Source organism: Lolium rigidum, chromosome 3 (assembly GCF_022539505.1).
Source record: "Lolium rigidum isolate FL_2022 chromosome 3, APGP_CSIRO_Lrig_0.1, whole genome shotgun sequence".
NCBI lineage: Eukaryota > Viridiplantae > Streptophyta > Magnoliopsida > Poales > Poaceae > Lolium > Lolium rigidum.
The window spans coordinates 155526732-155539805 of record NC_061510.1 but is presented as its reverse complement, the minus strand read 5'-3'; the positions used below and the strand labels follow the sequence as shown (position 1 = coordinate 155539805).

Genomic DNA, 13074 nt, shown 5'->3' with positions numbered 1-13074 from the left:
GGGAAAAGCGTAAATGGGTTAGTCCCAAACACCCAACCAAATGCGTTCTACCTTCTACGGCCCATGGGAAATAGGCTGGCGAGCCATGTATTAGGGCCGATTCTTGTAGTCAGCGATGGTCTTCTGTTAATCGACCCTCGGTGCGTGAATGTCCAAAAAAAAAAAAATCCCCACCTTCGCTTCGTGCGCGGAGAGTTTCTCAAGTTCCGGTGATGGGGGCAGAAGACGAGGGTAGTCAGCCGCCGGCGCCGGCGCGCGCCGCTGCCCAACCCGCAACCGCGGGCGCGGCTCCGCCCATCACCCCATCCCAGTTCCTCTCCTGGAAGCAGCGAAAGGTCTGCCCATCTTTCCCTTTCCCTTTGCTAATCCATGGAAATCGCTCCGGACTTGTCTCTAGATGCACGCCGGTATGTGGCAATTATGTTTCTTTGTTCTCTTGGTTGCGATGTGTAGCATGTTATTAGAATTGTTCCTCGTCTGATTGCCATCGTCAGGGCTTCTACATGAACATGGGCGAACGAATATATTTCCGCAAAAAAAAAAGGGGCGAAGGAATATAGTCACATCACGAAGCACCCATGTGAGCCATCTCAGATAATCTCAGATAATGCAGGCGAATATTTGTACATCCTCCAATGATCTGTTCTCTGTTAACTAGAGATAGTTACTTCATTCCAAAATATAAGTAGTTTTAGAATCTAAGGCAATCTATGTTCTAGGTTAACCACCAATATAGAAACCCTTTTGCTAGTTCTAGGTCAGGATGTAAGTGGCAGCGGTGTCCAACAGATCCGCATATGCCGCCTGCGAAAAAACGTGTATATGGCTGTCGCGGCAAGCCGCTAAAATTAAGTGGCTAAGAGCATCCCAGCCGGGTTCCCCAAATGGCGTTCGGCGCAAGCGCAGGACAGACCGTTTGGGGCACGCCGAATTGGGTTGCCATTTTTTGGGAATGGCTCTGCTTAGCGGGGTCCCCCAAACAAAGGATTGGAAACTTAATCTTCATTCAAATTTCGTTATATATTACAAGTTTGAATTAAAAACAACACTACAACTACCCTACTTGCCGTCGGTTGGCACTACTCGTCGACGGGAGGAGGGCGGGACGGCCCTGCTTCGGTGTCGTCTTCGCCCAATTCCTCCTCTCATCCTCCTGCTTCTGCCGCCTCGCAATTCGCCCCACCGCGATGAACTCGCACCTGTGCTAGGCCTCCTCGCGAGCGCGGCGCTCTTCCATCGCGCACTTCCGCCTGTGCTCGGCCTCCCCCCGCGCGCGGTGCTGCTCCATCGCCCATTGCCGCTTGCTAGCGAACTCCTCGTTCATGTCGACCCGCACAACATTGTGGCGGCGCTCCTCGGCAAGGGTGCGGGCGTTTTGCTCAATGAGCCGCTGCCTCTCGGCCTCCACAAAGAGGCGGGCGGACTCCTCCGTCTGTAGGCGCTCGCGGGAGATCTCCATGCCGCATTGGATAAGAAGCTCATTCGCCTCCTCTAGATTGTGGGCAACAGCAGGACTCGAGGATTGCTGCCTGCTTCGGATTGGCAGGCTGCTCCTCGTCGTCCTCCTCTTCCCCGGCGGCGGCCCGGCGATCCGCATCGGCCAGGATCTGCTCGTCGAAGTCAGCCAGGCAGGGATCCTCATCCTCCGAAGGCTCCGGCTGTGGTGGCGAAGGCGCCTGCCGGTCGTTGTGGCTCAGCGTGGAGTACGTGGTTGTCAGGCGGCGCACTATTTTGGCTAGGCGAGGGCGACGAGGTTGTGCATATGCACGGCTCGATTGTGGCTCGGCAAGTGTGGTGGTGAGCTCCGACGGCGGTCGTGTTTTATAGGCGGAGCAGAGGCGGCATAAGAGGCGGGAAACGAAGGTGGGAGAGGGGGAAATGGTGGCAAGGAGGAGCGGTGGTGCATGGGGAAGGCGCGGCTGCGACGCGTGGGTACGGCGCAACTCCGACGGGGCGTATCGGCTGCCTCCGCGTGGAAAACCGCCGCGCCATTAAGGAAAAGCTGCTGCCTCTCCGTTTATGTCTGACAAGCGTGGCCCGCCTTGCGCCACATCACCCGCGGCTCGTGTCCGCCGTGCCCAGGGCATGCTTTGTGGGCCGGAGACGGCCTGGGGACGCCAGACAGGAAATTGGGCCGCACCGGGCGCGAGACGCGTTTGGGGAACGCCGCTGGGCGCTGAATTTTGCCCGGCGGCCCACATTTTCATTTGGAGGCCCATTTGGGGAACCCGATTGGGGATGCTCTAAAGTGGACATATCCGCATAATCTGCTGAAGCCGGGGCTCTGAACACTCCATAGTTGTAGGTCGAGCTTATGCAGGTAGAGCACTAGTATATCCTCAATTGCAACCATGCATGTGTGCGCGAGCGAGGTGGCCGGAGACTGCCGATCGATCAATGTTAATTTCGAGTTCTAATCTTGCCTGTATACATTAGCAAGTACCAGCCAGATTCTGGCATCAGTAGAGCCGCTGAGCGTGCACAAAGATGGACGTGTACATGACGTTGACGAGCTAGAGTTGCTGCGCGTGTGTTCGCTGAGGGAATGGATTAGTTACTTATCGCTTCTATTCAGCAACAATCGCAAAGGAGTAGAACAGCTGCAGCCGGGAGAGAGCGCATAGTACGTCAAGCCAGAGACACCACGGAGCTGCGTCGCGGCGCCATCAAGCCACAAAAGGCTGCAAAACACCTCAAACGGCTGCCGCAAAATCCGGTTAACTAATATGCGGCAGAAGCGGCTAACGCCGCATCATCCAGTGGACCAGCCACTTACATCCTGAGTTCTAGGTCTACAGAGAATTAAGTTAGTTCTAGGTTGGCTCTACCACCATTAGATTTGCATAGTGATTCGTGTATATGAGAATTGCACATACTTTTCCTTAGTAGCACATGAAATACACATGAAATCAGGTGATCGAGAATTAAGTTGGTTCTAGGTCGACCGAGAACTAGCCACATTCATATAGAAATAATGACCAACACAGACAACGCCAATTAATACACTATAAATTCATAAAGTGTAATTTATACTTATTTAAAGCTACATGTTTTCGAATGGGTCACCAGGTTTCAGGTTCCCACCCTGAATTTTCCAGATACGGCACTGCGAACAGCAGCAGCCAGAGGGTGCTCACACGGTACCTACATGAGTATTTTGTTTAAACACTGTGCCACTTAATCATCGATAGTACACATATCGGTCCTATGGGGCAAGAAGAGACCATTTTATTTGATAAATATCTCTGCAGGAACATGAGTACATTTTAGGTCCCTGTGCGTTGCTACGGATAAAAAGAGTATATAAGAATCAAGTGATACACATATCTGCCAAGTTGGACACATGTGTGGTTTTGGACTGTATAACCGCAAGCATCACTGAATTTCTCTAGTTTCCTTCTGCAGCTGCAGCGGTGCATGAGCTCTTCTTTCCTGCTTGAATCTCCATCTTCACCTTACTCATAAGAGAACATAAGCTACTTGTTGCTTATTTCTTTCCTTCAAATTTCCTTGCCACTGTTGACCCAAATTCTCACTTCATAGCCGTTGAATATCACTCTTTGTACCTTTCTCATTCCAAACCAGCTTCCCCATTCCGCTGTTGTTATTTCATCATTCTGTCGCACTATGTTGTCATGTGCATCCTTGTGACATGTTCCCATCACCTTCAGCAATGGTTGGTGGCTGACAGATTAATCACATCATCCTAGTGTGGTCAATATAGGACTTATGGACACAACATCACATATGCCCAGTGGTGGAGCTTCAGCCCGGCATGCCTGGGCCACTGCTCGGGCATTGCTTGAAATCTCTCCATGAAGTTAATAACGAGGATTAATCAACTATTTTTATTGGCAAAATAATCCCAGCCAGGAGCATTCGCACCCTATTCAGGCTATCAGGCTTGGCTGGCTCCGCCACTGCATATGCCAAGAGTGGTGATGAAGGTGCACCAATCGGTTTATGCGGCGGTGGGAAGAGAATTATCCTCCAACAGTGCATCACCTTCGGCAGGCTTTTTTGCCGACCTGATCACAACAGACATAAGAGTTTCTCCCACTTTCTTCCTATTCTTATCCACCACTGCACACCCTCTTCACCTTCATTCCTCCTCACCGCAATAGAATTCTGAAGTATGATGATACATATCGTCATACCCATTAGTAATTGCTCTCTCAGTTCCGTTTTTTATTTGGTGTGTCCTCTGTCAAACTGTACAATGTTTTACTTTGTTAAATATTATGCACCTAATAAAACGAAATAGAGGGAGTATTTTCTTCCTCTCTCATGCATGAGGAGAAACTTATCTTTGCCTGCGAGTAAAGAAACCAAATGAGAAACAAATATTTCGTTTTTTATCATCCATGTACCAAAACAAATGGTACAAACAAAGACATGAACTCACTAATCCCACACTTTAACAAATTTCGGTTGCAAGTATACCTGGAAAAGAATATTCATGACAAAGACACCAGCTGTGTGCAGACTTCAAAGATTGACAGTAGTAAAATTAACTATTTGATGGAAAGGATCGTTCATCAATAGATCGAAGAAACGAAAACATGAGAGAAAGCACAGAGGAAGCATGTGGAAACCATCTCTGACCATTGCTTTTTGCTCTGACAAATGACTGCCTTTCTATAAAGAAAAGATGCAACTACAGTTCAGTATAACGAACTAATCCTCTGGCAAAAACTTACCAACTCATTGCACATAAGTTTGTCCCTGCGAATATAAGATAGTACCTGCTTAGGGTCTTATCTGCACCTTTTAACTCTTGAGCTGACATTGCTGATGCTCGTGTCTCTCCTACAAATATGCATGCATACAGGGGCGGAGCTTAGTGAGGGCACAACCGGGCTGTGGCTCACCCAGTGTATGAGCGAAAAAAAAAAACGTATACATATCCCGCTATGAGTAAAGCCCACTAGGTCAACTTTGTCCACGCGAGAGGCAGTTCATCTGTTCCCGATTCAGTTTCACGTCATGGTCCTCGACTCGTTGTCAGCGGCGCATCCATGGCGCTAGATTAGGGCAGGAAGCCAGCAGCCAGAGAGACTCGATCCGGCGAGTGGTGACCGTCCAGCAGCGGTGAGCCGGCGAGGGCGCTCAGGCCCCAAGCCCTAGGCACAGACGGCTGGTGGCCCAGTCCCTACTCCCTAGGCAAAGTGCACCGCGGCGCACCTTGTCCTCTGTCTTCTCTGATGTCCTGCTGCAAGCCTGCAGCTGCTACTCACTCCAAGACCGCACATCGGCACAGCCGCACAGGCACAGTTGAATATTGACTAATCCCTAGTTGCATACTGTAGTGCTCCTATATGGTTCATATTTTGAAAATTTTATGATCTACTTTAGCTTGGCCTGCCCAACAATTCTTTTAAAGCTCCGCGGCTGCATACATGGATGTCAATAAACAATGGAGTTTGTACAACTAAAAATCATGGAGTTTGATCAAGGTCACACACATACTTGGAGCCAAAAGAATGCTAATTCTGCAAAACTGTACCAGTCATCTTGTGTTTCTATAATTCATTGCCAAAACTTGCTTTGTCTGCAACTATGATAGGACAGCCTTGCACATCGCAGCGGTTAGTTGGTTGGGTGGTCCTTATATGCATCCACAGGACTACAGGAGACCTGCATGCAAGTTTTCACAGCACAAGCCATGATATTTCTCAATCTTGTGGTGACAGGTATTTTGTCAGGCACTTTGTAGGGAGAAGTAATGTAGTGTTTGGATATACACCACCAGAGCCTTTAACTGTTTGTAAATTCCCTCACAACCAGCATTTGTGAATTCAGTAAATTTGTATTATTGACCTTGCATGCACAAATTAGGAGTATCAGATAGTGGAATTAAGACGAAGCGTGATTGTTCGCACATGTCCATCTATCAAATCAAACGAATATAAAAGGATAAGAAAATCACGCCAGAACAGATCCTGTTGATGATCGCCAGTACTAGTTTTGTTGGAAGCTTCTTTCCGTGATGAATTAGCAGTTTCTGCTGCTCCCCATTGCTGAGCTGCTTGCTGCACCAGAGCTAACGCGGCAGCCGCTGCAGCCTGCAGTGAGAAGAGGAGCAGGGAGAGGAGAAGGCCACGCTGGCTTCACAACCTTGACCGTGGCTACACCCAAGCGTATTCTGGAGTAGGACATGCTGGCACACCACTTCAAGCCGTTAGATCGATGAAGGCCCCTCGACAACCTCGGCCTCCCATGTATCTCTTTCAACGTTGCTACACCGTCAATCCAGAACAAACAGAAGGCAGTGCAGGGAGCAGAGGCGAAGCTCTCTTCTACAGGCTTAGGCGCAGGGCACAGTCAGAGACATCGTCGAGGTCAAGGTTCCGGTCTTCCCATGACCAACAGAGATGGCTTAGGACGGAGAGGAGTGGGAAGAGTGCCCTCCATAGCTTGAGCGGCACGGGGACTCCTCCTCCGTGTGGAGACGGCAGCGGTACTTCTTGTGTCTGCAAGCGTCAAAGAGTAGAAGCGCTCTTCTGCGACCAGGATGTGGGCATGGCGGCATAGGCGGTGGCAGGGTCAGACACGGCATCCCATCTGGGAGACCCATCAGTGTGGAGCACGAGGCCGCCTCTGTGGTGGAGGAGGAGGAAGTAGAAGCAGCGGAGTAGCGTACACTGGACTCGCTGGCTCGTGAGGATGAGGTCACGCGTCGGGAAGGTAGTTTTGGCCCGTGGTGCGTGGAGAATTTCCTAGGGCGTGCGTATTTTCTTGCCTCGGGCTGTTGGGAGTCATGCGTAGTGGGTCACTGTTGGTTGCTGGTTTTGTTTTTCTTCCTACTGTTTCTCGCGATGGTTTTTCCATGCCCTATTTTTTTTGGCACTGGATGTTCGGGGATCGCAGGCGGGGTAGGAAGGAGGAGAGTGATGTACAGACCAAGTGCCTCTTTATAATAGTAGAGATACTTTTCTTCATCATGTTGAATGGATCTACTTGAGTGGTTAACTGCAAAATTATCAACCTTTTAGTTTTTCGGGACAATGGATATCAGACCCTTGGGGGTAAATGGTTTAATCAGGTCCCCTTTTTTTTTGCATATTTTCTACGCTAGTGTAGGAAGAACGATCCACATTTTTTTAATGTTCTGGTCCCTGGGGAGCTGCCGGAGATATGCAGGCTGTTTTTGTTCTATTCTAGATTATTCATTACCTTATTGTCAATTGCCTGGGTAATTGTCATGGATCTGTCATATTTCTGCCTTTGATTTTATGTTAATTCTGAGAGAGCACTTATCCTTTAATTTGTGTAGTTGTACAGGTCCAGTTTTCATGCATAGTTTACTCGTAAAATTGCATCAGCTATTCATTATAGTGAGAACTGCACTGTTTGCGCATTTTATTTTGCTGGTAGTCTTCCACAATCAGACGATAAAGATGTTTGAGAGTTGCAATATTCATATTCTGTTCTTGGACACTTCTCTTATATTATTATTGCAAGTTGTAACCTAAAATTACTAGTCCATTTCTTTTTATGTTGGAGGACTTCTTCAGGTTATTGTGGATGTTGCTTGCTCAGTCAAAAGTAATGTGCTTCTATATACTAATTATGCCCTCGAGTATGAAATTAGTAACTCGAACTGTGTCTTATATGAGTTTGATGGTTGTTGTTTTATGCTATTTCGAATGCAGAGGAGCACTAAGGTGGTTTTTTTCTAGATGATGTATGATGTGGTTACTATATAGTTTCACCGTGAAACTGTTTTTGTTCTAATTATGCATAGCTCTTTAAAAGAATGTGGCTTGATTGTTTGCGATCCCTTGTAAGTGTTTCATGCGAACTTCAACAATGATGCTGACATATGCCAATATTTGTATTTTCGTTGGTCAGCATCGTCATCATTCTTGACTGTTTGAGCGATCCCTTGTAAGTGTTTCATGCGAACTTCAACAATGATGCTGACATATGCCAATATTTGTATTTTCGTTGGTCAGCATCGTCATCATTCTTGACTGTTTGAGTAACTTTTTTGTTTCTTCTGAACTTCAGGATGCACAGGAAGCTGCACAGAAAGCTGAAGCAGCCCAGAAACGAGCCGCCGATATAGCTTCAGGAGCAGTGCAAATGAATGGCCGAGAGCTGTTTCAGCACGAACCCTGGGTGTTTGACAACAACATTTACTGAGATGACAAATTTCTGGAAACTAAAAATAAGAGCATGTATGCTGTGGTCGAAATCCTCCAAAAGTGTTTTGCATATGCCTCTAGAACTTTCTTTTATGGAATCTGTACGATGCTCTAAAGCAGATAAATGCAGACGTACGGAAACAGTACCCACAATCTTTCATCGTACTGTATCTCACATGTTTCGGTTGTTTCGTACAATTGTCTACTGTGCATGTGTATGAATGCACCCTCACTCGTTATCAACTTTGTTAGGCCAACATCGCCCTCTCCGAACAAGAAAGAGCCAACGTCGGGAACGAGTCATCGCAACACCATGTGTCGGCGTTGGCAAAGAGCACTCTACATCAGTGCATGTGTAGCAGAGGAATGCACTTATTACGGGCTCCTGCCTCTTCTAGAAAAGGTGCGTGAAAAACAAGCTTCTTGTACGGCTGTATCTGATCTGAGTACTGCCACCCATCGCTGTATCTGATCTGAATATTGCCACCCATCCGTATTCGCCCTCTCCGCCGTTGCTTGACCTTGACTCAGTTCGCGGCCGGCCTACATAAATTCAGGCGATACTAGCTATGCTGCTGCTACACACTATCTTTTCTTCTCTTTATAGAAAATTCAAAACACGCTATCTATTCTGCTAGCTTTCTTCCAGATCCTTCCCAGGGTGATGTGCGCAACAACTACGAAAGAGGTATGTAGGGCTCAACTCAATCCTGGCCATCTTTACAGCTTGTCAATATTTCGATAGATTGGCATTTTGGCTCCCTAATTCTTCCAGTTCCATGTTTAAGCCGATTTATGCACGTTGTTCTCTTGTGTTGTTAATATTTTATATGCAAAACAGAAGAATTCAAATGGGATATTAAAAATATTGTGATTATCATAAAACCCATTAATCCCATTTGCTCATCTACTAGAGGAGATGTTTTATGATCAAATGATCTCCAATAGAGTATAAGCAACACAATGGGGATATGTTTCGACTATAAATCGATGCATATCCATTTTTGGATAAAAATAATATATTAATGTCAAGACAATACCTTGTTGTGAAATGAAGGATGCATACAATGACACTAATTGACCCCTTAAATTAAGGGTCCACCTAATGCTCATTGTAATGAGAATTAACTTAATTCTCATTCTAATGTCGTCACCTTTATTTAAAAACACAAATTTTCTTTCAGGGTATCTAAGGGGGCTGGAAGATTTTTAATGAGGCGGCTTGCTTTTTGCTTAATAGAGTGGTTTTAAATTTCCAAAAAAAACACAAATTCAGTTATAACCATAGTGCAGCTCGAAAATGTTCAGTTGCACCATGATGCTGTGCAACTGGAAAAAAGTCAATTTAAAGTGAACAAAATTCAGTTGCAACCAGTAAGCAATTAGGAAAAGAATCAGTTGAATTCAGTTGCAATTGGAAAATTTTCAATTGCAATCATAATGCAATTCACCAATGTTCACATAACATCCAACAACTAAGGAGTTGATTGGGCTCTAATGCAATTCTCATTCAAATATGAATTAGCAAAGTGGTTAAAATATAACACTTCTAGTGGTTCATTTAATTGTTGCCTTGCATAATGACTTTCCTAACAAAACTATTTCTTTGACATAGGTCAACTTCCGCCCTCAATACAACAGTAGCTGAATAGTTCCCATTCTTCCAAGATGGATCGTCCAGAAAATACGATAAGTCAACTAATACAAGAGGATCATAGATCAAAGTGGATCGCACATAGCAATCACAATGTGAAATGTTTCACAGAAGATGAGATAATAAGAATAACCAACAACTTTGAAACTATGCTTGGCAAAGGTTCCTTTGGTGAAGTTTACAAAGGAGTTCTTGAGGACCAAAGTATTGTTGCAGTGAAGAGGTTTATCCACAATGTAAAAGAAGACTTTGCCAAAGAGTTGACCGTCCATAGTGAAATCAATCACAAGAACGTAGTCAGACTGGTCGGCTACTGCGCAGATGAAAATGCCCTAATGATGGTCACCGAGTATGTTATTAAAGGGAACTTAAGCGACGCCCTTCACCGGGAGAATACTCCCATCCCCTTGGATACTAGACTCAGAATTGCCATTGAGTGTGCGGAGGCATTGTGCTATATGCATTCACAAATGTATACTCGAGTTATTCATGGTGATATCAAGCCTGCTAATATACTCTTAGATGACAGGCTAAATGCGAAATTATCGGACTTTGGAATATCAAGGCTGGTCAACACAGAAAATACTCTATACACTCTAAATGTGATAGGAAGTATAGGTTACATGGACCCATTGTTTGCTCTGGATGGTCGGCTCACACCAAAGAGTGATGTTTATAGTTTCGGGGTTGTACTTGTGGAATTGATTACTAGAAAAAAAGCGAAAACAGATGATGGAGATGTTGGCTTGGTTAAAATTTTTACTCAATCTCTTGCAAAAGGCATTAGGAGGGTGAGGGAGATGTTTGATGCGGAAATTGCAATCCCTGGCGACCTGAAGACTGTTGAAGAGATTGCAAAGTTGGCAGGTAAATGTCTGAGATTGGAGTTCGACAAACGTCCTGACATGTTAGAAGTTGCAGAACGTCTTCGCAAGCTTAGAAATGCTGCACATGAAAGGACAGCTCGGTTTTCCTGGGGAAGAAGATACAAGCCAGCCCAGGCCCAGACGAAATCATCACAAGAAAGCAACATTCGCAGCCAAAGCGTGAGAATTGCAGCTCCAGCTAAAGTGGCACCATCACAAGAAAGCAATAGTCGCAGCCAGAGCGTAAGAACTGCAGCTCAAGTTGAAGTGGCACCATCACAAGAGAGGAGTGGCACAATTCACTATGTGGGGAATTTTCGCTTGAGCTCGACAGCGACAGATAATTTGCTAGAGCTGGTTGATTTGCTTCAGGCGCCGGCTGGCGGTTATACAGGTGGAAGTATGTACAGGTTGACGCTACGTGAGAATGGAGTCAAGTTGGCTGTGAAACGGGTTAAGGGAGCGGACTTGTCGAAGGCCGAGTTTGAGCAGCGTGCCACGATGATTGGCGCCATCCAGAGTGAACACATCGTGCCACTGCAGGCGTATTACTATGACAAGAATGAGATTCTGCTAATGTACGATAGCTTCACCAGCCTAGAACAAGCTCTCTACGGTACTGTACAGTTCTAGTATATGTTTGCCTTTACAATTTTTTCTGCTAATTATTTTTGATGCGTCAATAGTTGGTGATGTGTGGATGCAGGAGAGGGAGGCCCATGTCCGCTGGACTTGAAACAGCGTGTAGCCATTTCGCTTGCTGCTGCGCGCGGTGTGGCGTACATCCACTCAGTCGGGCCATCGAGCTGCCACGGCAACATCAATTCGTCGAACGTCATACTCAAACGTAACTATGGTGCAAGCTTGTTGGAGCATGGCCTGACGACCCTTGGCTTGTTCCCTGGTGTCTCCGGCTACAGCGCGCCTGAGATCACCGACGCTAATTGGGTCTCTCAGGAAGCTGACGTCTACAGTTTTGGTGTGCTAATGCTAGAGCTTCTCACCGGCAAGCCTCCTCTAAGGAGGACAGAACATGCGGAGGAGGGTGCATATTTGCCATGGTGGGTGCGTTCCGTTGGACGCCGGAAGTGGAGGGCGAAGGTGATTGACATGCAGCTCCTAGCACGGCAGCACGCGGAAGGTGAAGATGAATTTATGGTGCGACTCCTGTTGCTTGGCATAAATTGCAGCAGCGAAGATGCCAAGTTGAGGCCTACAATCCATGATGTGGTGCAGCATATCGAGGAGATGACAACTTGAGGCCTACAATGTCGCATGCCGGTTATTCTGGAGTCTACTTCCCTGAAAAGATATATTTTTATTGTAATCTTGTAATCTATGGGCTGTCGTACGCATTTGCATATACACTCTGCACTGTTGGGTTGATAATTCTATCAACTTAGCTGCAAATAAATGTAAAGAATTAGAGCCCTCTATACGTTTTCAGGATGCAGAGGAAGCTGTCCAGAAAGCTTCAATAGCTCATAACAGAGCCGCCGATTTTTTCTCTTGAAATGGAGCACCAAGCCTTAGCCTCTACATGGATCGATGCATACAGCTTTTATTGTATTATTAGAAGTATGGTTCTTATAGCAAAAAACTTATGAATCACTCAGGGTCAATACATATATCAACCATCTAAAAGAAGCAAAAGAAAACATGCGTTGACTCTACACTAACTTATTAATCTATGATCAAAACGATAGCTGAACTGGCTGTATATATCCTGTGCAACCCTCTCCAGCCGTTTGCGTCGCTCCGTTAGAGATGCCTTTAGTAAGACAACGTTGCTCATATTTGTTTGTTCTGAACTTACTGATACACAGAAAGCTGAAGCAGCTCAGAAGCGAGCCGCAGGTATAGCTTCAGGAGCAGTGGAAATGAATGGCCAAGAGCTGTTCCAGCACGAACCTTAGGGTTTGACAACAAGATTTACTAATGTGGCCACGTTTGCAGATATGCAGAGTATGAATGTATGGCGTCTCACTTTCAAAGCCGCCGTGAGAGTTTGCACGAGCCGCTTGGGCCTTTGTAATGTGTACAATGTTTTGCTACAGATAAATAGAGACGGAGACAGTACTCTACAATCTTGTTTCGTAATTGTTACGAATGGTACACCTCGGTTCGTGGAGGCAATCTTCAGATTTCACAGAATGCTGAACATGATGTGTGCGGTGTGCCGTCCATAAGGTGTGTAAATAATATACGCTTTCGGCTGCTGAATACGTACCTGTACTCCTCAATGGGCTGAACACCCGAAAATGAACATAAGTTGGAGATAGATTGACTGTCATTTGGCTAAAATTGACAGTCTCAAGAAAAAAAAATGGTATAACGAAAGGCCACCATCTAAAGTTAGAGAACTAAATCCTGGTCAGTGGTATATGATATGGTTTCAATTCTC

At 46.1% G+C, this 13074-nt stretch overlaps 2 protein-coding genes across 2 annotated transcripts; both read left to right on the top strand.

The window, feature by feature from the left end:
• Window positions 1-204: 204 nt before the first annotated feature.
• On the top strand, window positions 205-8190 carry LOC124702540 (zinc finger CCCH domain-containing protein 15 homolog). Its single transcript, XM_047234686.1, has 2 exons — window positions 205-335; window positions 8014-8190. Exons 1-2 carry the CDS (start codon window positions 213-215, stop codon window positions 8146-8148), a joined length of 258 nt encoding a protein of 85 aa, XP_047090642.1. The 5' UTR covers window positions 205-212; the 3' UTR covers window positions 8149-8190.
• A 1326-nt stretch (window positions 8191-9516) lies between these two features.
• LOC124695708 (probable inactive receptor kinase RLK902) lies at window positions 9517-11930 on the top strand. The gene is made up of 2 exons (XM_047228530.1): window positions 9517-11286; window positions 11377-11930. Exons 1-2 carry the CDS (start codon window positions 9819-9821, stop codon window positions 11928-11930), a joined length of 2022 nt encoding a protein of 673 aa, XP_047084486.1. The 5' UTR covers window positions 9517-9818.
• Window positions 11931-13074: the final 1144 nt, after the last annotated feature.

Bases quoted from the DNA above. Each gene is read 5' to 3' on its own strand.
- LOC124695708 (XM_047228530.1), top strand. From the start codon at position 9,819: ATGGATCGTCCAGAAAATACGATAAGTCAACTAATACAAGAGGATCAT. The intron at 11,287-11,376 runs GTACTGTACAGT...GTGTGGATGCAG, and splicing joins CCTAGAACAAGCTCTCTACG to GAGAGGGAGGCCCATGTCCG.
- LOC124702540 (XM_047234686.1), top strand. From the start codon at position 213: ATGGGGGCAGAAGACGAGGGTAGTCAGCCGCCGGCGCCGGCGCGCGCC. The intron at 336-8,013 runs GTCTGCCCATCT...TCTGAACTTCAG, and splicing joins TCTCCTGGAAGCAGCGAAAG to GATGCACAGGAAGCTGCACA.